The 23529-nt window shown below is 52.0% G+C and overlaps 1 protein-coding gene across 2 annotated transcripts in view; it reads left to right on the forward strand.

Moving 5' to 3' along the window:
* The window catches only part of DDX49 (DEAD-box helicase 49), a 118841-nt gene that overhangs the window by 9596 nt on the left and 85716 nt on the right, over positions 1-23529 (forward strand). For both annotated transcript variants that reach the window (XM_075315102.1, XM_075315109.1), the window contains 2 exons: positions 8004-8089; positions 8176-8297. In XM_075315102.1, coding sequence (XP_075171217.1) covers positions 8004-8089; positions 8176-8297 — 208 coding nt within the window. The remainder of the gene's footprint in view (positions 1-8003; positions 8090-8175; positions 8298-23529) is intronic.

A 23529-nucleotide genomic window follows, 5' to 3' on the forward strand; every position in this document is an offset into this window, starting at 1 on the left:
AGGGAGTGTCTCCCTGGCCATTTGCATTGCCTACTTTTCTTTCCTTCCTACAATAGGAGTTAGAAAAGGGCTTGTCGCTAGACTCCCTCAAAGGGCAAGTCTCAGCACTATCCGTGTTTTTTCAGAAGCGTCTAGCACGTCTTTCTAAGGTGCGCACGTTCCCGCAGGGGGTTTGTCATTTCGTACCCCCGTACAAGCGGCCGTTAGATCCATGGGATCTGAACAGGGTTCTCGTTGCGATCACATCGCTTCGGCGAGTGTCTGAGCTGGCAGCTCTGTCATCCAAGGCTCCCTTCCTGGTGTTTCACCAGGACAAGGTAGTGCTGCGCCTCATTCCGGAGTTTCTCCCTAAGGTCGTATCCTCGTTTCATCTTAATCAGGATATCTCCTTACCGTCCTTTTGCACTCATCCGGTTCACCGGTATGAGAATGATTTACGTTTGCTAGATCTGGTGAGAGCACTCAGTATCTACATTTCCCGCACGGCGCCCATACGCCGTTCCGATGCCCTTGTCGCTGGTACGCGCAAGAGGTTGCAGGTTTCTAAAGCCACCCTGGCTCGATGGATCAAAGAACCAATTCTTGAAGCCTACCGTTCTGCAGGGCTTCCGGTTCTTTCAGGGCTGAAAGCCCATTCAACCAGAGCCGTGGGTGCGTCCTGGGCGCTACGACACCAGGCTTCGGCTCAACAGGTGTGCCAGGCAGCTACCTGGTCGAGTCTGCACACTTTCACCAAACATTATCAGGTGCATACCTATGCTTCGGCGGATGCCAGCTTAGGTAGAAGAGTCCTGCAGGCGGCAGTGACATCCCCGTAGGGGAGGGCTGTTTTGCAGCTCTAACATGAGGTATCTCTTTACCCACCCAGGGACAGCTTTTGGACGTCCCAATCGTCTGGGTCTCCCAATAGAGCGCTGAAGAAGAAGGGAATTTTGTTACTTACCGTAAATTCCTTTTCTTCTAGCTCTTATTGGGAGACCCAGCACCCGCCCTGTTGTCCTTCGGGATTTCTTGGTTGTTTGCGGGTACACATGTTGTTCATGTTGAACGGTTTTTCAGTTCTCCGACGTTATTCGGAGTTAATTTGTTTAAACCAGTTATTGGCTTCCTCCTTCTTGCTTTGGCACTAAAACTGGAGAACCCGTGATACCACGGGGGGGTATAGCCAGAAGGGGAGGGGCCTTGCACTTTTTAGTGTAGTGCTTTGTGTGGCCTCCGGAGGGCAGTAGCTATACCCCAATCGTCTGGGTCTCCCAATAAGAGCTAGAAGAAAAGGAATTTACGGTAAGTAACAAAATTCCCTTCTTTTTTATTGACTAGCATTTTTGGCATACAGCTTAAGTGACTGATCACGCCACGCTCTACAAAGATTTGTACCCCATGCCTTGTTCGCACAGTACGTTGTTTACGCACATTTCCATTTTGTGGGTACACTTTCATAGCCCCTTTGCACATATGGATGTCATTTTATCTCCTACACTGAGTGGACTGGGTGTTGAGGGGGACTCGGGAGCTGCAGCAGATGCTAGCTATGTTACATGGCCGTGAACTGTGTCTTAAGTGTTAACCATCTAAAAGCCGCTCTCAGTCATTGATGGCAGCATTTAAGGGTAGTATCTCCTTAGGCTGCTTTCACACTACGTTTTTTTAGCATGCGTCATAAACGTTTTTTGTTTTGTTTTTTTTTTTTTTTTGCTGCAAAAGCGGATCCTGTTTTTGCAAAGAAAAACGCATGCAAACGCATGTTATTTTGCAGGATCCTGTCACTTTAAGTTTATGGGCGGGCATTGGAGTCACGTGATCGGGAGTGAGGGGAACTGAACGTGAAAGACTGGGAGCCGACAGCTGCGGAGGTTCGTAACCAAGGTAAACATCGGGTTACTTGCTTGGATACCCGATATTTACCTTGGTTACAAGCGTCTGTAGCTGCTAGGAGCAGGGCTGCCTGCTCCCTGCACACGAAACCAAGGTAAACATTGGGTAACTAAGCCCGTGGTTACCCGATATTTTCCTTGGTTACGAGCGTCCCCCGCTCTCAGGCGGGAGAGAGAGGGGGGAGAGAGACTGATCAAGCGAGGCTGGTTTCTGGGCATGCTCAGTAAAGCAAGCAGGATCCTGTCTATCAGCATGCCAGTGTTCACATGCGTTCACATGCGTTTGTGTGCAGTATAGTCAGGATCCAGCAATTTGCAGTATTTGGACGCAGCTCAAAAACGCTACAAGTAGCGTTTTTGAAAAAAGTTAAAAAACTGCAAGTCGCTGGATCCTCACTATAACGCACGCAAACGCAGGTGAACGCATGTTGACGCAAGTCCATTGCAAGTGCATTGAAATGAAAACGCATTTGCATTGGATCCGTTTTTGCGTTAAAAAAAACGTTTATGACTCATGTTAGAAAAACGTAGTGTAAAAGCAGCCTTACTTGTTTCCTGCTTATTAACTTTAGCAGGCTTCTTGCACACTTTCCTGCAGCACCCAGTTTTCCCACACCCCCTTTGGGACATGCAGCACTGTTCTAATCACATGACCTGAACTGTCCATTCACAGCCATTTACTCTTAACCCCTTAATGACCGCGGGCAGTAAAATTACGTCCTAAATGTCATAATGTTACTGCCCGTGGTCCTCCGGCGGCAGCATGCCGCGATTGGCACACATCTCAGCTGATTTTCACAGATGAGATGTATGCCTGCTAGGCACAAGCAGAATCGTTATCTGCTCGTGCCGATTAACCCCTTAAATGGCGCTGTCAATACGTGACAGCGCCATTATAAACGCGATCGCGGTAAACTTCTACTTACCGCCCGATACCGGAAGTCACGTGACGCGATCACGTGACTTCCGATAGTTGTCATGGTAGCACAGGGTCATGTGATGACTCCTGTACTACACATGACTTGCTTTCACTTTCGCTGTGCCAGCGGCACAGCAAAAGAGAGAGCGTATCTGCTGTTTACAGCTGTGTAGCTGTGATCAGCAGATACTGCAGAGCGATCGGATTGCTGATCGCAATAGCCCCCTAGGGGGACTAGTAAAATGAAAAAAAAAAAGTTTTAAAAAATAAAAAAAAACAAACCTAAAAGTTCAAATCACCCCCCCATTCGCCCCATTGAAAATTAAAGGGTTAAAAAAATAAAAAATATACACACTTTTGGTATCGCTGCGTTCAGAAACGCCCGATCTATCAAAATATAAAATCAATTAATCTAGTCAGTATACGGCGTAGAGGCAAAAAAATTTCCAAACGCCAAAACGACGTTTTTTTGTCGCCACAACTTTTGCACAAATGCAATAAGAGGCGATCAAATCGTAGCATCTGCGCAAAAATGATACCGTTAAAAACGTCAGCTTGAGACGCAAAAAATAAGCCGTCACTGAGCCATAGATCCCGAAAAATGAGAACACTAAGGGTCACGGAATATGGCGTAAAACGTGCGCCACTTTTTTCGGACAAACTTCCGATTTATTTATTTTTTTTAACCCATTATATAAAAGTAAACCTATACATGTTTGGTGTCTACGAGCTCGCACTGACCTGAGGCATCACACCCACACATCAGTTTTACCATATAATGAACACCGTGAATAAAATATCTCAAAAACCATAGTGCTATCGCACTTTTTTTGCAATTTTTCTGCATTTGGAATTTTTTTGCCGTTTTCCAGTAATCTATATGGTAAAACTGATGGTTTCATTTAAAAGTACAGCTCGTTCCGCAAAAAATAAGCCCTCACATGACCATATTGACTGAAAAATAAAAAAGTTACATCTCTCAGAAAAAGAATGGCGAAAAAAAACGGAAAGTGAAAAATCGGCCGGTCGTGAAGAGGTTAAAGTGATTTCCAAATCTGAAAAGTGTATTTAATATTAATGTCTATTTAGGTACTAAATTATAGCCACTTTTGTAATGTACTTCGATTAAAAATTCCCTACCGTTGCTTCTTTATGCTGATTTTTCTGGTTGTTTTTGTTTTTTTCCTTACATGAATTTCCCAGCATACATGGGGATTCTCAGAGGACGAGATCAGGGGGCTGGGGTAGCATTTAACCCCTTAACGACCCTTGACGTACCCAGTACGTCACGGTGACATGGTGCTAAACGACCCATGACGTACCCAGTACGTCATGGCGAAATCGCGGTCCCGGAGCCCCGGGGAGTCCAATTTGTTTAATTAAACGGTAGATTCGGGAAGGAGGGGACCTCTGCCTGACCTCAGGAGGGGTGGTGCCTCCTCCCCGAACCTGCAGAGGCTGTGATTGGCTGACGAACGCCGCTTAGCCAATTACAGTCACTGTAATGTTCCAGCCATTGAAAATGGCTGGAACATTGAAATCCAGCCCTGATCAGTGCTGCTGTAGCACTGGCCATTGGCTGGCGTTGGGTAATCGGTGCTTCACCCGCCTCCAGCTCTGATTGGAGAGACCGGTCTTGTGACCGATCTCTCCAATCACCGTGGATCTGGGGCCGGTGACCTGTGTCCGTCCCTGAAAGCCGAGGAGAGCGGTCTCTGCTGGTGCCCATCGGTAAGTTGCCGCCCGCCCCTGTCCCCGATCGCCCTGCCAGCCCCGCCGCTGTCTCCGATCGCCCCGCCCCTGTCCCCGATCGCCACCGCCAACCCCCGCCACTGTCTCTGATCGCCCCGCCGCTGCTCCCGATCCGCCGCCACTGTCCCCGCCGCCACGCTCGCCACTGTCCCCGCCGCCGTCGCACCCACCTTTTTCAGCCGCTGCTGCCCCCGAATCGGCCCCCACTGTTCCCGATCGGCTGCCGCCTCCTTCATCAGCTGCCCCTTCTCCATCGCCACTACACCTCCTCCCCCCACATGTGCTGCAAGCCACCCGCCACCCTCCATGTTCTGGGGGCCCCCCCTCCTCCATGTGCCATCTCTCTCTCCCATCAGACTCTGCCCCCCTCCCCGATCTGCTGCCTTCTCTCTCCCATCCTCTTCATCTACTGCCCCCTCTCACACTCCTCAATCTGTTGCCTCCTTCATCTGCTGCCTCTTCTGTCTGCTGTGATCCTGCTGCCTAGATCCATCCTGTAAGGTAGGTATCCCCATCTCACCTCCTTCCCCCCCCCATCCTCCATCCGCTGCGCCATTTCCCATCCTCTGCCGCTCCTCCATCCGCTGCGCCCTTTCCCATCTTCCATCCGCTGCGCCCTTTCCCATCTTCCATCCGCTGCGCCCTTTCCCATCTTCCATCCGCTGCGCCCTTTCCCATCTTCCATCCGCTGCGCCCTTTCCCATCTTCCATCCGCTGCGCCCTTTCCCATCTTCCATCCGCTGCGCCCTTTCCCATCTTCCATCCGCTGCGCCCTTTCCCATCTTCCATCCGCTGCGCCCTTTCCCATCTTCCATCCGCTGCGCCCTTTCCCATCTTCCATCCGCTGCGCCCTTTCCCATCTGCTGCCCCTCCCTCTCGCCTCGCATTATCCAGCGCAGTTGCTTGCTTCCAGACTAGAGTGGATGATGCGATGCGAGACTCGTGCATTGCTCTCACGTTTGGCACTGGTCTTGGCAGGCGCTCATATTATTTTTTTTTTTTTTACTGATGTCTGTATTTTTTATTTCGCCTAACTAATTTTTTTGTATGGGGGGGGGGGACTAGTTTCCAAAATGGGATCACATGTGGGGGAGCTCCATTGTTTAGGCACCTCAGGGGGTCTCCAAATGCAACATGGCGTCTGCTAATAATTCCAATCAATTTTACTGTGAAATGGCGCTCCTTCTCTTCTGAGCCCCGCCGTACGCCCAAACAATTGATTTCCACCACATACGAGGTACCTGTGTACTCAGGAGAAGTTGCACAATACATTTTATGGTGCATTTTTTCCTGATACCCTTGTGGGAAAAAAAGCTACCTGTTTGAAAAAACAATTTTGTGGTAAAAAAAAAGAATAAAATATTTTTACGGCTGAACATTACAAACGTTTGTGAAGCCTCCAGGGGTTCAAAGTGCTCACTAAATAGCTAGATAAATTCCATGAGGGGTCTAGTTTCCAAAATGGGGTCAATTGTGGGGGAGCTCCATTGTTTAGGCACTTCAGGGGGGTCTCCAAACGCAACATGGTGTCCGCTAATAATTCCAACCAATTTTGCTGTGAAATGGCGCTCCTTGCCTTCAGAGTCCTGCCGTGTGCCCAAACATTTGATTTCCACCACATATGAGGTATCTGCGTACTCAGGAGAAAATGCACAATACATTTTATGATGCATTTTTCCTGATACCCTTGTGAAAATACTAATTTTTATGGCTAAAGTAACATTTTTGTGTTTAAGTTAAATTTTCATTTTTTTTCTTCTACATTGCTTTGGTTGCTGTGAAGCTCCTAAAGGGTTAATAAACTTTTTGGATGTGGTTTTGAGCAGAGTGAGGGGTGCAGATTTTAGAATGGCGTCACTTTTGGGTATCTTCTGTCGCCTAGGTTTCCCAAATCACTCCAAATGTGATGTGGTACCTAAAAAATTTTTTTTTGTAAATTTAGTTGGAAAAATGAGAAATTGCTGATTAACTTTGAACCCTTCTAACGGAATTTTTTTTTTTTTTTCAAAAATTGCGCTGGTGTAAAGCAGACAAGTGGGAAATGTTATTTAGTAACTATTTTGTGTGACATATCTCTCAGATTTATGGGCATAAAATTTCAAATTTTGAAAATTGCGAATTTTCGCCAAATTTCCGAAATTTTCACAAATAAACGCAAAACATATTGTCCTAAATTTACCACTGACATGAAGTACAATATGTCACGAAAAAATGTCAGAATCGCCAGGATCCGTTAAAGCGTTCCAGAGTTATAACCTGTCAAAGTGACACTGGTCAAAATTGCAAAAAATGGCCAGGTCTCTAAGGTGAAAACAGGCTGGGGGCTGAAGGGGTTAATGCTGCAGCTGATTTCACCTCTCTGAATGGGATATCTTTTACAGGGGCTGAGCTGGACTCTGGTACTTTATTTACTTTCAGTGCTCACTAATGGTGTGCCAAAGAAGTTACAAGCCGGCTAGAGGGTTAACGGTGATAATAATAATAACGTTATCACTTAAAGGGAACCTGTCAATTGCAAAAAAAAACACTACTAACCTGCAGAAATTAGGTTAATCTGCAGGCTTACAGCATTTTGACCCTGCCCAGCGGCTGCACTTAGAGCCCCACTACCAGGAAGAAATGATCTTTGTTACTCCCAGCAGCATTCGGCTTCCAGTCATAGGGGAGGCGCCGACGCAGGTCCAGTCACCGCTCAGTGTATAGTGGGTGTCAGCTGTAACCACACCTCTGGTAGTGATTGACAGATGGCTGCCTTCAAGACTTAGGTGGGCTTTACATGTTGCGACATCACTAGTAATTGCTAGCGATGTCCAGCGCGATAGCACCCGCCCCCGTCGTACATGCGATATCTGGTGCTTGCTGCCGTAGCGAACATTATCGCTATGGCAGCTTCACACGCACTTACCTGCTCGGCAACGTCGCTGTGACTGCCGAACAATCCCTCCTTCAAGGGCAGGTGCGTTTGGCGTCAGTGACGTCACTAATCGGCCGGCCAATAGAAGCGGAGATGAGCGGGACGTAACATCCCGCCCACCTTCTCCCTTCCGCATTGCCGTCGGACGCAGGTAAGGAGATGTTTGTCGTTCCTGCGGGTTTACACACAGCGATGTGTGGAGCTGCAGGAACGACAAACAACATCGTACCTGTGGTTGACCCGACATTATGGAAATGAACGACGTTACACAGATCAGCGATATTGTACGCTTCTGTGCTCGTTCATCGTCGCACCTAGGATTTACATGTTGCGATGTCGCTACCGGCGCCGGATGTGCGTCACTAACGACGTGACCCCCCCCAAAGATATATCTGTAGCGATGTCGCAACGTGTGAAGCCCCCCTTAGTCCCCGACATGCTGCAGGGGTTATGGCATGGGCTCAGAATTAAAGGTCGCTCCACAGAATGCAGATGCCTGTTATTTATACTTACATTACCAGCGCATTTTTTGTGTTGTCTACAGTGAACTGGCATATCAGATTGCTGAACAGTTTCGTGTCCTTGGGAAGCCGCTGGGTCTGAAGGACTGTATAATTGTTGGTGGAATGGGTACGTATCTCCACTTTGACTGCTGATTCTAGTAGGATGTGTATATCGTGTTCAGTATGTGCTTACGCTTTTATTTTTCTGCATAGATATGATTGCCCAAGCCTTGGAGCTGTCCAGAAAGCCACATATTGTCATAGCAACTCCTGGCCGATTGGCTGACCATATACGCAGCTCAAATACTTTCAGCATCAAAAGGATTAAATTCCTGGTAAGATGGCGCACATGACGAGTAGGAGGGTATGGTGAGGGGGGCGAGGGGTCATGTTTGGATTCTTCACCAAAATACATTTTTACAAAAATATGGTTAACATGGCGGTGAAAGATGAAGCAGGGCCTGCCTTACCATTTTTACCCTTATTTACACCTATTTCTTCATGAGAAAACCCATTTAACTCAGTCACAACTGCTACTAAACAAAGTACATATACATAAAGTACATATACTTCTCAGTTTACCCACTGTGTATGACCTAATCTAATATATAAAGCTGTATGTATGTATGTCCGGGATTGGCATCTGCACCGTTGCAGCTACAGCCACAAAATTTCTTTGTCGCTCCATTGGGAGACCCAGACAATTGGGTGTATAGCTATGCCTCCGGAGGCCACACAAAGTATTACACGAAAAGTGTAACGCCCCTCCCCTTCTGCCTATACACCCCTCGTGCTCACGGGCTCCTCAGTTTTTATGCTTTGTGCGAAGGAGGCAGACATCCACGCATAGCTCCACTGCTTAGTCAGCAGCAGCTGCTGACTAGGTCGGATGGAAGAAAAGAGGGCCCATAGCAGGGCCCCCAGCATGCTCCCTTCTCACCCCACTCTTGTCGGCGGTGTTGTTAAGGTTGAGGTGCCCATTGCGGGTACACAGGCAGGAGCCACATGCTGTTTTCCTTCCCCCATCCCTTAATGGGCTCTGGGTGAAGTGGGATCCGGATCGGTCTCCAGGCACTGGGACCGTGCTCCCTCCGCAGCCCCTGGGAATCTGCTGGATAGGAGCCGGGTATCGTCAGGGACAAGGCCCTGCTACTGTGAGGTACTCTGTGTCCCCGTGGGGACAGCGCATGGAGCGCTGGTGCCATACACATTGCAGCACTGCTGGGTGTGTTAGTGCGCCGGGGACTATCGCGCATGGAGCGCTTGTGCCATACACTTTCCAGCACTGCTGGGTGTGTAGTGCGCCGGGCACTATCGCGCATGGAGCGCTTGGGCCATACACTTTCCAGCACTGCTGGGTGTGTTAGTGCGCCGGGGACGATCGCGCATGGAGCGCTTGGGCCAGACACTTTCCAGCACTGCTGGAGGTGTTAGTGCACCGGGGGACTACCGCGCGGCCGCGCTTATTGCCGGCCGCGCTTATAACTTTAGTCCCCGGCTTCTGCGGCCTAGTGTCGTTTATTCCCGCCCACAGGCCTGCCAGTCAGGGGAAGGGCGGGACGCTGCACAGATCGTCAGCACTGAGGGCTGGAGCATACATTAGTATCCTCCTCCCTCCTCACTCAGTACACTGGGGCACTAGATTCCCGCACTTTTCTTGGGCACGCCCACGGTCCCCTCCTCCCCACAGAACGCCGGCAGCCATTCCAAAGTCAAATCTGACACCGGCCCAATCACTGACATATCTTGGCATGGAGTTTCATACTCTCTCAGCGATAGTGAAGCTTCCGCTGAACAAACAGCGTTCACTACAGACAGGGGTGCAATCTCTCCTTCATGGTCAGTCACACCCCCTGAGGCGCCTCATGCACTTCCTAGGGAAGATGGTGGCAGCAATGGAGGCAGTTCCTTTTGCGCAGTTTCATCTGCGCCCTCTTCAATGGGACATTCGCCGCAAATGGGACAGGAAGTCGACGTCCCTCGACAGGAACGTCTCCCTTTCTCGGGCAGCCAAAGCTTCCCTTCAGTGGTGGCTCCTCCCCACTTCTCTGTCGAAGGGGAAATCCTTAGTGCCCCCATCCAGGGCGGTGGTCACGACGGACGCGAGCCTGTCAGGGTGGGGAGCGGTCTTTCTCCACCACAGGGCTCAGGGGACTTGGACTCTGACAGAGTCCTTCCTTCAGATCAATGTTCTAGAGATAAGGGCAGTGTATCTTGCCCTAAAGGCGTTCCAGCCATGGCTGGAAGGCAAGCAGATCCGAATTCAGTCGGACAACTCCACAGCGGTGGCATACATCAACCACCAAGGCGGGACACGCAGTCGGCAAGCCTTCCAGGAAGTTCGGCGGATTCTGCTGTGGGTGGAAGCCACAGCCTCCACCATATCCGCAGTTCACATCCCGGGCGTAGAAAACTGGGAAGCAGACTTTCTCAGTCGCCAGGGCATGGACGCAGGGGAATGGTCCCTTCACCCGGACGTGTTTCAGGAGATCTGTTGCCGCTGGGGAATGCCGGACGTCGACCTAATGGCGTCCCGGCACAGCAACAAGGTCCCGACATTCATGGCACGGTCTCAAGATCACAGAGCTCTGGCGGCAGACGCCTTAGTTCAGGATTGGTCGCAGTTTCAACTCCCTTATGTGTTCCCTCCTCTGGCACTGTTGCCCAGAGTGTTACGCAAGATCAGGGCCGACTGCCGCTGCGCCATCCTCATTGCTCCAGACTGGCCGAGGAGGTCGTGGTACCCGGATCTGTGGCATCTCACGGTCGGCCAACCGTGGGCACTACCAGACCGACCAGACTTGCTGTCTCAAGGGCCGTTTTTCCATCTGAATTCTGCGGCCCTCAACCTGACTGTGTGGCCATTGAGTCCTGGACCCTAGCGTCTTCAGGATTATCTCAAGAGGTCATTGCCACTATGAGACAGGCTAGGAAACCAACGTCCGCCAAGATCTACCAAGATCTACCACAGGACGTGGAAAATATTCCTGTCGTGGTGCTCTGCTCAGGGTTTTTCTCCCTGGCCGTTTACCTTGCCCACTTTTCTGTCCTTCCTTCAATCTGGATTGGAAAAGGGTTTGTCGCTCGGCTCCCTTAAGGGACAAGTCTCTGCGCTCTGTCTTTTTTCAGAAGCGCCTAGCCGGACTTCCACAGGTACGCACGTTCCTGCAGGGGGTTTGTCACATCGTCCCTCCTTACAAGCGTCCGTTAGAACCCTGGGATCTGAACAGGGTGCTGATGGTTCTTCAGAAACCACCGTTCGAGCCCATGAGGGATATCTCTCTCTCACGCCTTTCGCAGAAGGTGGTTTTCCTAGTAGCAGTCACTTCACTTTGGAGTGTTTCACCAGGACAAGGTGGTTCTGCGTCCGGTTCCGGACTTTCTCCCTAAGGTGGTATCCCCCTTTCATCTCAATCAGGATATCTCCTTACCCTCTTTTTGTCCTCATCCAGTTCACCAATGTGAAAAGGATTTGCACTTGTTAGATCTGGTGAGAGCACTCAGATTCTACATTTCTCGTACGGCGCCCCTGCGCCGCTCGGATGCACTCTTTGTCCTTGTCGCTGGCCAGCGTAAAGGGACACAAGCTTCCAAATCAACCCTGGCTCGGTGGATCAAGGAACCAATTCTCGAGGCTTCCGGTTCCCTCAGGGCTGAAGGCCCATTCTACCAGAGCCGTGGGAGCGTCCTGGGCTTTGCGGCACCAGGCTACGGCTCAGCAGGTGTGTCAGGCGGCTACCTGGTCGAGCCTGCACACTTTCACGAAACACTATCAGGTGCATACCTATGCTTCGGCAGATGCCAGCCTAGGTAGGCGAGTCCTTCAGGTGGCGGTTGCCCACCTGTAGGACGGAGCCGGTTGCGGCTCTATTATGAGGTATTATTTACCCACCCAGGGACTGCTTTTGGACGTCCCAATTGTCTGGGTCTCCCAATGGAGCGACAAAGAAGAAGGGAATTTTGTTTACTTACCGTAAATTCCTTTTCTTCTAGCTCCAATTGGGAGACCCAGCACCCGCCCCTGTTTTTTGTGTACACATGTTCATGTTGAATGGTTTCAGTTCTCCGATATTCCTTCGGATTGAATTTACTTTAAACCAATTTATAATTTTTTCCTCCTTCTTGCTTTTGCACCAAAACTGAGGAGCCCGTGAGCACGGGGGGTGTATAGGCAGAAGGGGAGGGGCGTTACACTTTTAGTGTAATACTTTGTGTGGCCTCCGGAGGCATAGCTATACACCCAATTGTCTGGGTCTCCCAATTGGAGCTAGAAGAAAAGGAATTTACGGTAAGTAAACCAAATTCCCTTCTTTGCACACTCACACATCTGGACCCAGAGAGCATCATAGGCTATGTTGTGAGGTGAAATTTTAACCCCATGCGTTCCAATTTACCAATCAATTTTGCCTCTATCTACATAATGGGGAAAAAGTGAAACGAAAAGTGTATCCACACCGTCGCATTTACAATCACGAAATTTTGCACAGACACCATGTGACCCAGGGAACGCCGTAGACTATGTTTTGACAGGAAAATTGAACCCCGCGTTTTACAGTTACGCTCCAAAAAACATGCCTCCATTAAAGTAAATGGAGCCTGGAACTACAGGTTATTAGTAGGAGCTGTGATTGGTTGCTATAGGAACAAAAGACATTCATAGTATAAGAAGCTTATATGTGAGGTAATAAGATGTCGGTGGGGAGACAGGGAGAGGCAGATGGGGAGAGGGAGATCTGGAAAGAGACAGACGGAGCACATTACTTGGCCAATTTAGTTAAATCGATGTGGAATATCTGTGGTGTTGAAATATGTTGTGAAATGCTTCTATTAGCTTAGTTTTTGCCTTTTAATAATTACATTTCTATCTATTTGTTTTGTGTTTTTTGTGTGCAGAATACATTTTTGTTAATACATTCTATTTTGTTAACAGTTATTACCCTGGGCGAAGCCAGGTAGTACAGCTAGTGTAATGTAAAATGTTCTTTCTTTGTCGCTCCATTGGGAGACCCAGACAATTGGGTGTATAGCTTCTGCCTCCGGAGGCCACACAAAGTATTACACTTTAAAAAGTGTAACCCCTCTTCTCTGCCTATACACCCTCCCGTGCATCACGGGCCCATCAGTTTTTTGCTTTGTGTTGAAGGAGGCACACATTCACGCAAGCTCCACATTTTAGTCAGCAGCAGCTGCTGACTTTATCGGATGGAAGAAAAGAGGGCCCCTAACAGGGCTCCCGGCATGCTCCCTTCTCACCCCACTCTGGTCGGCGGTGCTGTTAAGGTTGAGGTACCCATTGCGGGTACAAAGGCTGGAGCCACATGCCGTTTTCCTTCCCCATCCCTTAGGGGCTCTGGGAGAAGTGGGATCCTATCCGGTCACCATGCACTGGGACCGGGCTCCCTCCGCAGCCCCTGGGGGAATCTGACGGACAGGAGACCGGGTATCATCAGGGACAGGCCCTGCTTCTCTGAGGTACTCTGTGTCCCCTTCGGGACGGCGCATAGAGCGCCTGTGTAACGGACGCTGCAGCGGCTGCTGTGTGTGTTGTGTCGCCAGGACTACCGCGCCGACCGCGCTTTTTTGCCGGCCGCGTTACTAAATTTAGTCCCCGGCTTCTGCGGCCTAGTACCGCATACTCCCGCCCCCGGGCCTGCCAGTCAGGGGTAAGGGCGGGACGCTAGACTGGACGTCAGCGGTGAGGGCTGGAGCATACTTGGGTATCCTCCTCCCCCCTCACTGAGCACTGTGGGGCACCAGATTCCCGCACTTTCTGAGGCACGCCCACGGCCCCCTCCTCCTCTGAGAACGCTGGCAGCCATTGTTATCATCACTTCTGCCGGTGGAGAACTTCAGACCGAGCTCCACAGCTCTGGGAGGCCCAGGCAGGGAATCTGGTGGACACACAACCGCTGAGGGCGGTCGGTAAGCAGCACCGGTTACCAGGTGCTGGCCCCCCTGGGTGCCGAAGTGTATATATATCCATATATTGTATACATTTGCTCTGTTCGGCCGCATTATTTGCTTTTGGCTATATACCCTCACTGATTGCTCTAAGAGGAGACAACAGCATGTCGTCCGCAAAAAGCAAGGGTGCCAAGGCACAGGCTTATTTTGCAACCTGTACGTCTTGTGCGGCTATGTTACCTGCAGGTTCCACCTACCCCCATTGTGTGCAATGCTCGGCCCCTGTGACACTCTCTCAGCCGGAGCCTCAGGCACTGGTGGGACCCTCGGCCCAGGTAGAACCTCTGGCTACCACTGTCCAGGTGGCAGGGACAGAGTTTGCAGTGTTGGCTGAGAAACTTTCTGAGTCACTTTCACAATCCATGGCTCAGTCTATGGATAGATGGTCTGCTAAGATACTAGAAGCTTTGCAGTCCAGACCGGTAACACAGGCCCCGGGCACTGTTGAATCATTGCCCCCAGGGCACCCTCAGTCGGCGCAGCAAAGTGCTCCTGTGGTGACTCCTAGGTCTCACGGTGAGGACTCCGACACGGACCGCAGTCCCAGACCGGCTAAGCGGGCTCGCTGGGAGCTTCCATCGACTTCATCTCACTGCTCAGGGTCTCAGCATGAGGACTCTCTGGAGGATGAAGCGGAGGTGGCAGATCAGGGCTCTGATCCTGACGCTGCTCTCAATCTTGATACACCTGAAGGGGACGCCATAGTAAATGACCTTATAGCGTCCATCAACCAGGTGCTAGAACTTTCTCCTCCAACTCCACCGATTGAGGAGTCAGCTTCACAGCAGGAGAAACATCAATTTAGGTTTCCCAAACGTACACGGAGTGCGTTTTTCGATCACTCCAACTTCAGAGATGCAGTCCAGAAACACCGAGTTTTTCCGGACAAGCGCTTTGCTAAGCGCCTTAATGACACACGGTACCCCTTCCCCACTGACGTAGTTAAGGGTTGGGCTCAGTGTCCCAAGGTGGATCCTCCAGTCTCCAGACTGGCAGCTAGATCCATAGTAGCAGTGGCAGATGGTTCATCGCTCAAGGATGCCACTGACAGGTAAATAGAGCTCCTGATGAAATCCATCTATGAAGCCATAGCCGTGTCGTTTGCTCCGGCATTCGCAGCCGTATGGGCACTCCAAGCTATCTCAGCTTGTCTGTCTGAGATTAATGCAGTCACACGTGCCTCTACTCCGCAGGTTGTGTCTTTAATCTCTCAGGCGTCGGCTTTTTCGTCCTACGCCATGAACGCCGTCCTGGACTCTGCGAGCTGTACAGCGGTAGCATCCGCCAATTCAGTGGCAGTCCGCAGGGCCATGTGGCTACGCGAATGGAAGGCAGACTCTGCTTCCAAGAAGTTCTTAACCGGTTTGCCATTTTCTGGCGACCGTCTGTTTGGCGAACAATTGGATGAAATTATTAAACCAAGGGAAAGGACTCATCCTTACCCCAGTCCAAACCAAACAAACCTCAGCAACGGAAGATACAACCGAGGTTTCGGTCCTTTCGGCCCTCAGCCAGGTCTCAATTCTCCACGTCCAACAGGCCACAGAAGGGCCAGAGGAACTCCGATTCATGGCGGTCTAAGTCACGTCCTAAAAAGACCGCCGGAGGAACCGCCCCCAAGGCGGCCTCCTCATGACTTTCGGCCTCCCCAAACCGCATCCTCGGTCGGTGGCAGGCTCTCCCGCTTTTGCGACGCCTGGTTGCCACATGTCCAAGACCGATGGGTGAGGGACATTCTGTCTCACGGTTACAGGATAGAGCTCAGCTTTCGTCCTCCGACTCGTTTCTTCAGAACATCTCCGCCTCCCGAGCGAGCCGATGCTCTTTTTCAGGCGGTGAACACTCTGAAAGCAGGAGTGGTGATCCTTGTTCCCCTTCAAGAATGTGGTCACGGTTTTTACTCCAACTTGTTTGTGGTGCCAAAAAGGACGGATCATTCCGTCCCGTTTTGGACCTCAAACTGCTCAACAGACACGTGAAAACCAGACGGTTCCGGATGGAATCTCTCCGCTCCGTCATCGCCTCGATGTCCCAAGGAGACTTCCTAGCATCAATCGACATTAGGGATGCTTATCTCCACGTGCCGATTGCACCAGAGCATCAGCGCTTCCTGCGTTTCGCCATCGGAGACGAACACCTTCAGTTCGTGGCACTGCCTTTCGGCCTGGCGACAGCCCCACGGGTCTTCACCAAGGTCATGGCAACAGTGGTGGCAGTCCTACACTCTCAGGGACACTCGGTGATCCCTTACTTAGACGATCTACTTGTCAAGGCACCCTCCCGGGTGGCATGCCAACACAGCCTGAACACTGCTCTGGAGACTCTCCAGAGGTTCGGGTGGATCATCAATTTCCCAAAGTCAAAATTGACACCGACCCAATCGCTAACTTACCTCGGGATGGAGTTTCATACGCTCTCAGCGATAGTGAAGCTCCCGCTGGACAAACAGCGTTCACTACAGACAGGGGTGCAATCTCTCCTTCGAGCCCAGTCACACCCCTTGAGGCGCCTCATGCACTTCCTAGGGAAGATGGTGGCAGCAATGGAGGCAGTTCCATTTGCGCAGTTTCATCTGCGTCCACTCCAATGGGACATTCTCCGCAAATGGGACAGGAGGTCGACGTCCCTCGACAGGAACGTCCTCCTTTCTCGGGCAGCCAAAGCCTCTCTTCAGTGGTGGCTTCTTCCCACTTCTCTGTCGAAAGGAAAATCCGTCCTGCCCCCATCCTGGGCTGTGGTCACGACGGACGCGAGTCTGTCAGGGTGGGGAGCGGTCTTCCTCCACCACAGGGCTCAGGGCACCTGGACTCCGACAGAGTCCTCCCTTCAGATCAATGTTCTGGAGATAAGGGCAGTGTATCTAGCCCTAAAGGCGTTCCAGCTGTGGCTGGAAGGCAGGCAGATCCGAATTCAGTCGGACAACGCCACGGCGGTGGCGTACATCAACCACCAAGGCGGCACACGCAGTCATCAAGCCTTCCAAGAAGTTCGGCGGATTCTGCTGTGGGTGGAAGCCACAGCCTCCACCATCTCCGCAGTTCACATCCCAGGCGTAGAAACTGGGAAGCAGACTTTCTCAGTCGCCAGGGCATGGACGCAGGGGAATGGTCTCTTCACCCGGACGTGTTTCAAGAGATCTGTTGCCGCTGGGGAACGCCGCACGTCGACCTAATGGCGTCCCAGCACAACAACAAGGTCCCGGCATTCATGGCACGGTCTCAAGATCACAGAGCTCTGGCGGCAGACGCATTAGTTCAGGATTGGTCGCAGTTTCGACTGCCTTATGTATTTCTTTGTCGCTCCATTGGGAGACCCAGACAATTGGGTGTATAGGCTATGCCTCCGGAGGCCGCACAAAGTATTACACTTAAAAGTGTTAAGCCCCTCCCCTTCTGCCTATACACCCCCCCCGTGCTCCCACGGGCTCCTCAGTTTTTTGCTTTGTGCGAAGGAGGTCAGACACGCACGCACAGCTCCACAGATTGGTCAGCAGCAGCTGCTGACCATGTCGGATGGTAGAAAAGTGGGCCCATATAGAGCCCCCAGCATGCTCCCTTCTCACCCCACTCTTGTCGGTGGTGTTGTAAGGTTGAGGTATCCATTGCGGGTACGGAGGCTGGAGCCCACATGCTGTTTTCCTTCCCCATCCCCCTCAGGGCTCTGGGTGAAGTGGGATCCTATCGGTCTCCAGGCACTGAGACCGTGCTTCATCCACAACTCCTGTGGAGCCTGCTGGATAGGAGCCGGGTATCGTTCAGGGACATGGCCCTGCTACTTGGAGGTACTCTGTATCCCTGTGGGGACAGCGCACAGCAACACTCCAGCTTTGCTGGGTGTGCTAGTGCACCGGGGACCACGGCGCTGACCGGGTTAATATGTGCCATTACACACTCAGCGTTGCTGAGTGTGTTTATGTATAGGGACTGCCGCACTGACCGCCGCGGCCATGGAAACACTGCGGCGCGGCTGGGACTTGTAGTGCGCCGGGGACTTTCACGCCGGCCGCGCTTTTACGGCGGCCGCGTTTATTACTAGAGTCCCCGGCTTTTTGCGGCCTAGTTTCCTTTCCTCCCGCCCACAGCCCTGACAGGCAGGGGAAGGGTGGGACGCTGCACAGAACGAGCAGCACTGAGGGCTGGAGCATGCTTTGCATACTCCACCCCTCTCACTGTGCACAGTGCGGGCACCAGTTCCCGCTCTTTCTGGGTCACGCCCACGGCTCCCTCCTCTCCTCAGGACGCCGGCAGCCATTCCTGTCAGCTCCTCGGACGCTGCAGAGGGGGACAAAGTCTGGGAGACCCAGGCAGGGACTCTGGTGGCCTCACAACCGCTTTAGGCGGGTGGTAAGCAGCACCTGTGGTGCTAGCCCCATTGTGCAGTAGTGTAACATTATATGTTTATGGTATATATGTTTTACACTGTATGGTGCACAGTTGATTTCTGGCTATATACCCTATTGTGTTACTCAGGGAAGATAATAGCATGGCGCCCACGAAAGGCAGGGGTGCCAAAACACAGGCTTATTATGTTGCCTGCGCCGCATGTACGACCCCGCTACCGGCAGGTTCCACTGACCCTCATTGTGTGCACTGTTCGGCCCCTGTGGCACTTACTCAGCCGGAGCCTCTGCTAAGAGGGGCCCAGGGGGAGCCACCTGCTAACACTGTTCAGGTGACGGGGACGGAGTTTGCAAAACTCTCTGAGACTATGGCTAAGATACTAGAAGCCTTGCAGTCCAGGCCGGTATCTCAGCACAGGGACTCTGTTGAATCTTTGTTCCCTGGCCCACCTCAGCTGGCCCAACAATGTCCTCCCGGGGTATCTCATGGATCCCAGGCTGAGGGTTCTGACACAGACCCCAGCCCCAGACCGACTAAGCGAGCTTGCTTAGATTTTCCCTCGACATCATCATATTGTGCAGGGTCTCAGAGGGGGGAATCTCTGGTTGATGATGCGGAGACAGCTGATCAGGATTCTGATCCTGAGGCCGCTCTCAATCTTGATACTCCGGACGGGGACGCCATAGTGAACGACCTTATTGCGTCCATCAATCGTATGTTGGATATTTCTCCCTCAGCTCCTCCGGTGGAGGAGTCAGCTTCTCAGCAGGAGAAATTCCGTTTCAGGTTTCCCAAGCGTACACCGAGTATGTTTCTGGACCACTCTGATTTCAGAGAGGCAGTCCAGAATCACCATGCTTGTCCAGATAAGCGTTTTTCTAAGCGCCTTAAGGATACACGTTATCCTTTTCCCCCTGACGTGGTCAAAAGTTGGGCTCAGTGTCCCAAAGTGGATCCTCCAATCTCCAGACTGGCAGCTAGATCCATACTTGCAGTGGAAGATGGGGCTTCACTCAAAGATGCCACTGACAGGCAGATGGAGCTCTGGTTGAAATCCATCTATGAAGCTATCGGCGCTTCTTTTGCCCCAGCGTTCGCAGCCGTATGGGCGCTACAAGCTATCTCAGCAGGTCAAGCGCAAATTGACGCAGCCACACGCACGTCCGCGCCACAGGTGGCGTCCATAACCACTCAGACGTCGGCATTTGCGTCTTACGCTATTAATGCTGTCCTGGACTCTGCGAGCCGTACGGCGGTTGCAGTCGCCAATTCGGTGGTACTCCGCAGGGCCTTGTGGCTACGGGAATGGAAGGCAGATTCTGTTTCCAAAAAGCGCTTAACCAGTTTGCCAATTTCTGGCGACCGATTGTTTGGCGAGCGTTTGGATGAAATCATCAAACAATCCAAGGGAAAGGATACATCCTTACCCCAGCCCAAACCGAACATACCCCAACAGAGGAAGGGGCAGTCGAGGTTTCGGTCCTTTCGGGGCGCGGGCAGGTCCCAATTCTCCTCGTCCAAAAGGCCTCAGAAAGATCAAAGGAACTCTGACGCATGGCGGTCTAAGTCACGTCCTAAAAAGGCCACCGGAGGTGCCGCTACCAAAGCGGCTTCCTCATGACTTTCGGCCTCCTCACTCCGCATCTTCGGTCGGTGGCAGGCTCTCCCGCTTTTGCGATGCCTGGCTGCCACGGGTAAAAGACCGTTGGGTGAGAGACATTCTGTCTCACGGTTACAAGATAGAGTTCAACTCTCGTCCCCCGACTCGATTCTTCAGGTCATCCCCGCCTCCCGAGCGAGCCGAGGCTCTTCTGCAGGCGCTGGGCACTCTGAAGGCAGAAGGAGTGGTGGTCCCTGTTCCTCTTCAGCAACAGGGCCACGGTTTTTACTCCAACTTGTTTGTGGTCCCAAAGAAGGTCAGGTCCGTCCTGTCCTGGACCTGAAATTTCTCAACAAACACGTAAAGACCAGGCGGTTCCGGATGGAATCCCTCCGCTCCGTCATCGCCTCAATGTCCCAAGGAGATTTCCTTGCATCGATCGATATCAAAGATGCTTATCTCCACGTACCGATTGCTCCAGAGCACCAGCGCTTCTTGCGCTTCGCCATAGAAAACGAACACCTGCAGTTCGTGGCACTGCCGTTCGGCCTGGCAACAGCCCCACGGGTTTTCACCAAGGTTATGGCTACTGTAGTAGCAGTCCTCCACTCTCGGGTCACTCGGTGATCCCTTACTTGGACGATCTCCTGATCAAGGCACCCTCTCAAGAGGCATGCCAACACAGCCTCGACGCTACCCTGGAGACTCTCCAGAGTTTCGGGTGGATCATCAATTTTCCAAAGTCAAATCTGACACCGGCCCAATCGCTCACATACCTTGGCATGGAGTTTCATACCCTCTCAGCGATAGTGAAGCTTCCGCTGATCAAGCAGCGGTCGCTACAGACAGGGGTACAATCTCTCCTTCAAGGCCAGTCACACCCCTTGAGGCGCCTCATGCACTTCCTGGGGAAGATGGTGGCAGCAATGGAGGCAGTTCCTTTCGCGCAGTTTCACCTGCGTCCTCTTCAATGGGACATCCTACGCAAATGGGACAGGAAGCCGACGTCCCTCGACAGGAACGTCTCCCTCTCTCAGGCGACCAAAGCTTCCCTTCGGTGGTGGCTTCTTCCCACTTCATTATCGAAGGGGAAATCCTTCCTACCCCCATCCTGGGAGGTGGTCACGACGGACGCGAGTCTGTCAGGGTGGGGAGCGGTTTTTCTCCACCACAGGGCTCAGGGTACGTGGACCCAGCAAGAGTCCTCGCTTCAGATCAATGTTCTGGAAATACGGGCAGTGTATCTTGCCCTGAAAGCGTTCCAGCAGTGGCTGGAAGGCAAGCAGATCAGAATTCAGTCGGACAATTCCACAGCGGTGGCATACATCAACCACCAAGGCGGCACACGCAGTCGGCAAGCCTTCCAGGAAGTCCGGCGGATTTTGATGTGGGTGGAAGCCACGGCCTCCACCATCTCTGCAGTTCACATTCCAGGCGTGGAAAACTGGGAAGCAGATTATCTCAGTCGCCAGGGCATGGACGCAGGGGAATGGTCCCTTCACCCGGACGTGTTTCAGGAGATCTGTTGCCGCTGGGGGGTGCCGGACGTCGACCTCATGGCGTCCCGGCACAACAACAAGGTACCGACGTTCATGGCACGGTCTCAAGATCCCAGAGCTCTGGCGGCAGACGCCTTAGTTCAGGATTGGTCGCAGTTTCAGCTCCCTTATGTGTTTCCTCCGCTGGCGCTGTTGCCCAGAGTGTTACGCAAGATCAGGGCCGACTGCCGCCGCGTCATCCTCGTCGCTCCAGACTGGCCGAGGCGGTCGTGGTACCCGGATCTGTGGCATCTCACGGTCGGCCAACCGTGGGCACTACCAGACCGACCAGACTTGCTATCTCAAGGGCCGTTTTTCCATCTGAATTCTGCGGCCCTCAACCTGACTGTGTGGCCATTGAGTCCTGGATCCTAGCGTCTTCAGGATTATCTCAAGAGGTCATTGCCACTATGAGACAGGCTAGGAAACCAACGTCCGCCAAGATCTACCACAGGACGTGGAAAATTTTCCTGTCATGGTGCTCTGCTCAGGGTTTTTCTCCCTGGCCTTTTGCCTTGCCCACTTTTCTGTCCTTCCTTCAATCTGGACTGGAAAAGGGTTTGTCGCTCGGCTCCCTTAAGGGACAAGTCTCAGCGCTCTGTTTTTCCAGAAGCGCCTAGCCAGACTTACACAGGTACGCACGTTCCTGCAGGGGGTTTGTCACATCGTTCCTCCTTACAAGCGGCCGTTAGAACCCTGGGATTTGAACAGGGTGCTGCTGGTTCTTCAGAAACCACCATTCGAGCCAATGAGAGATATTTCTCTCTCACGCCTTTCGCAGAAAGTGGTTTTTCTAGTAGCAGTCACTTCACTTCGGAGAGTGTCTGAGCTAGCAGCGCTGTCATGCAAAGCCCCTTTCCTGGTTTTTCACCAGGACAAGGTGGTTCTGCGTCCGGTTCCGGAATTTCTCCCTAAGGTGGTATCCCCCTTTCATCTCAATCAGGATATCTCCTTACCTTCTTTTTGTCCTCATCCAGTTCACCAATGTGAAAAGGATTTGCACTTGTTAGATCTGGTGAGAGCACTCAGACTCTACATTTCTCGTACGGCGCCCCTGCGCCGCTCGGATGCACTCTTTGTCCTTGTCGCTGGCCAGCGTAAAGGGTCACAGGCTTCCAAATCAACCTTGGCTCGGTGGATCAAGGAGCCAATTCTCGAAGCCTACCGTTCGGCTGGGCTTCCGGTTCCCTCAGGGCTGAAGGCCCATTCTACCAGAGCCGTGGGCGCGTCCTGGGCTTTGAGGCACCAGGCTACGGCTCAGCAGGTGTGTCAGGCGGCTACCTGGTCGAGCCTGCACACTTTCACGAAGCACTATCAAGTGCATACCTATGCTTCGGCGGATGCCAGCCTAGGTAGACTAGTCCTTCAGGCGGCGGTTGCCCACCTGTAGGAAGAGGCCGTTTTACGGCTCTCTTACGAGGTATTATTTTACCCACCCAGGGACTGCTTTTGGACGTCCCAATTGTCTGGGTCTCCCAATGGAGCGACAAAGAAGGGAATTTTGTTTACTTACCGTAAATTCCTTTTCTTCTAGCTCCAATTGGGAGACCCAGCGCCCGCCCCTGTTTTTTTGTGTACACATGTTGTTCATGTTGAATGGTTTCAGTTCTCCGATATTCCTTCGGATTGAAGTTACTTTAAACCAGTTTATAATTTTTTTTTCCTCCTTCTTGCTTTTGCACCAAAACTGAGGAGCCCGTGGGAGCACGGGGGGTGTATAGGCAGAAGGGGAGGGGCTTTACACTTTTAGTGTAATACTTTGTGCGGCCTCCGGAGGCATAGCCTATACACCCAATTGTCTGGGTCTCCCAATTGGAGCTAGAAGAAAAGGAATTTACGGTAAGTAAACAAAATTCCCTTCTTCCTCCTCTGGCACTGCTGCCCAGAGTGTTACGCAAGATCAGGTCCGACTGCCGCCGCGCCATCCTCATCGCCCCAGACTGGCCGAGGAGGTCGTGGTACCCGGGTCTGTGGCATCTCACGGTGGGTCAACCGTGGGCACTACCAGACCGACCAGACTTGCTGTCTCAAGGGCCATTTTTCCATCTGAATTCTGCGGCCCTCAACCTGACTGTGTGGCCATTGAGTCCTGGATCCTAGCGTCTTCAGGGTTATCTCAAGAGGT

The sequence above is a fragment of the Anomaloglossus baeobatrachus genome, chromosome 1 (assembly GCF_048569485.1).
Source record: "Anomaloglossus baeobatrachus isolate aAnoBae1 chromosome 1, aAnoBae1.hap1, whole genome shotgun sequence".
Classification (NCBI taxonomy): Eukaryota; Metazoa; Chordata; class Amphibia; order Anura; family Aromobatidae; genus Anomaloglossus; species Anomaloglossus baeobatrachus.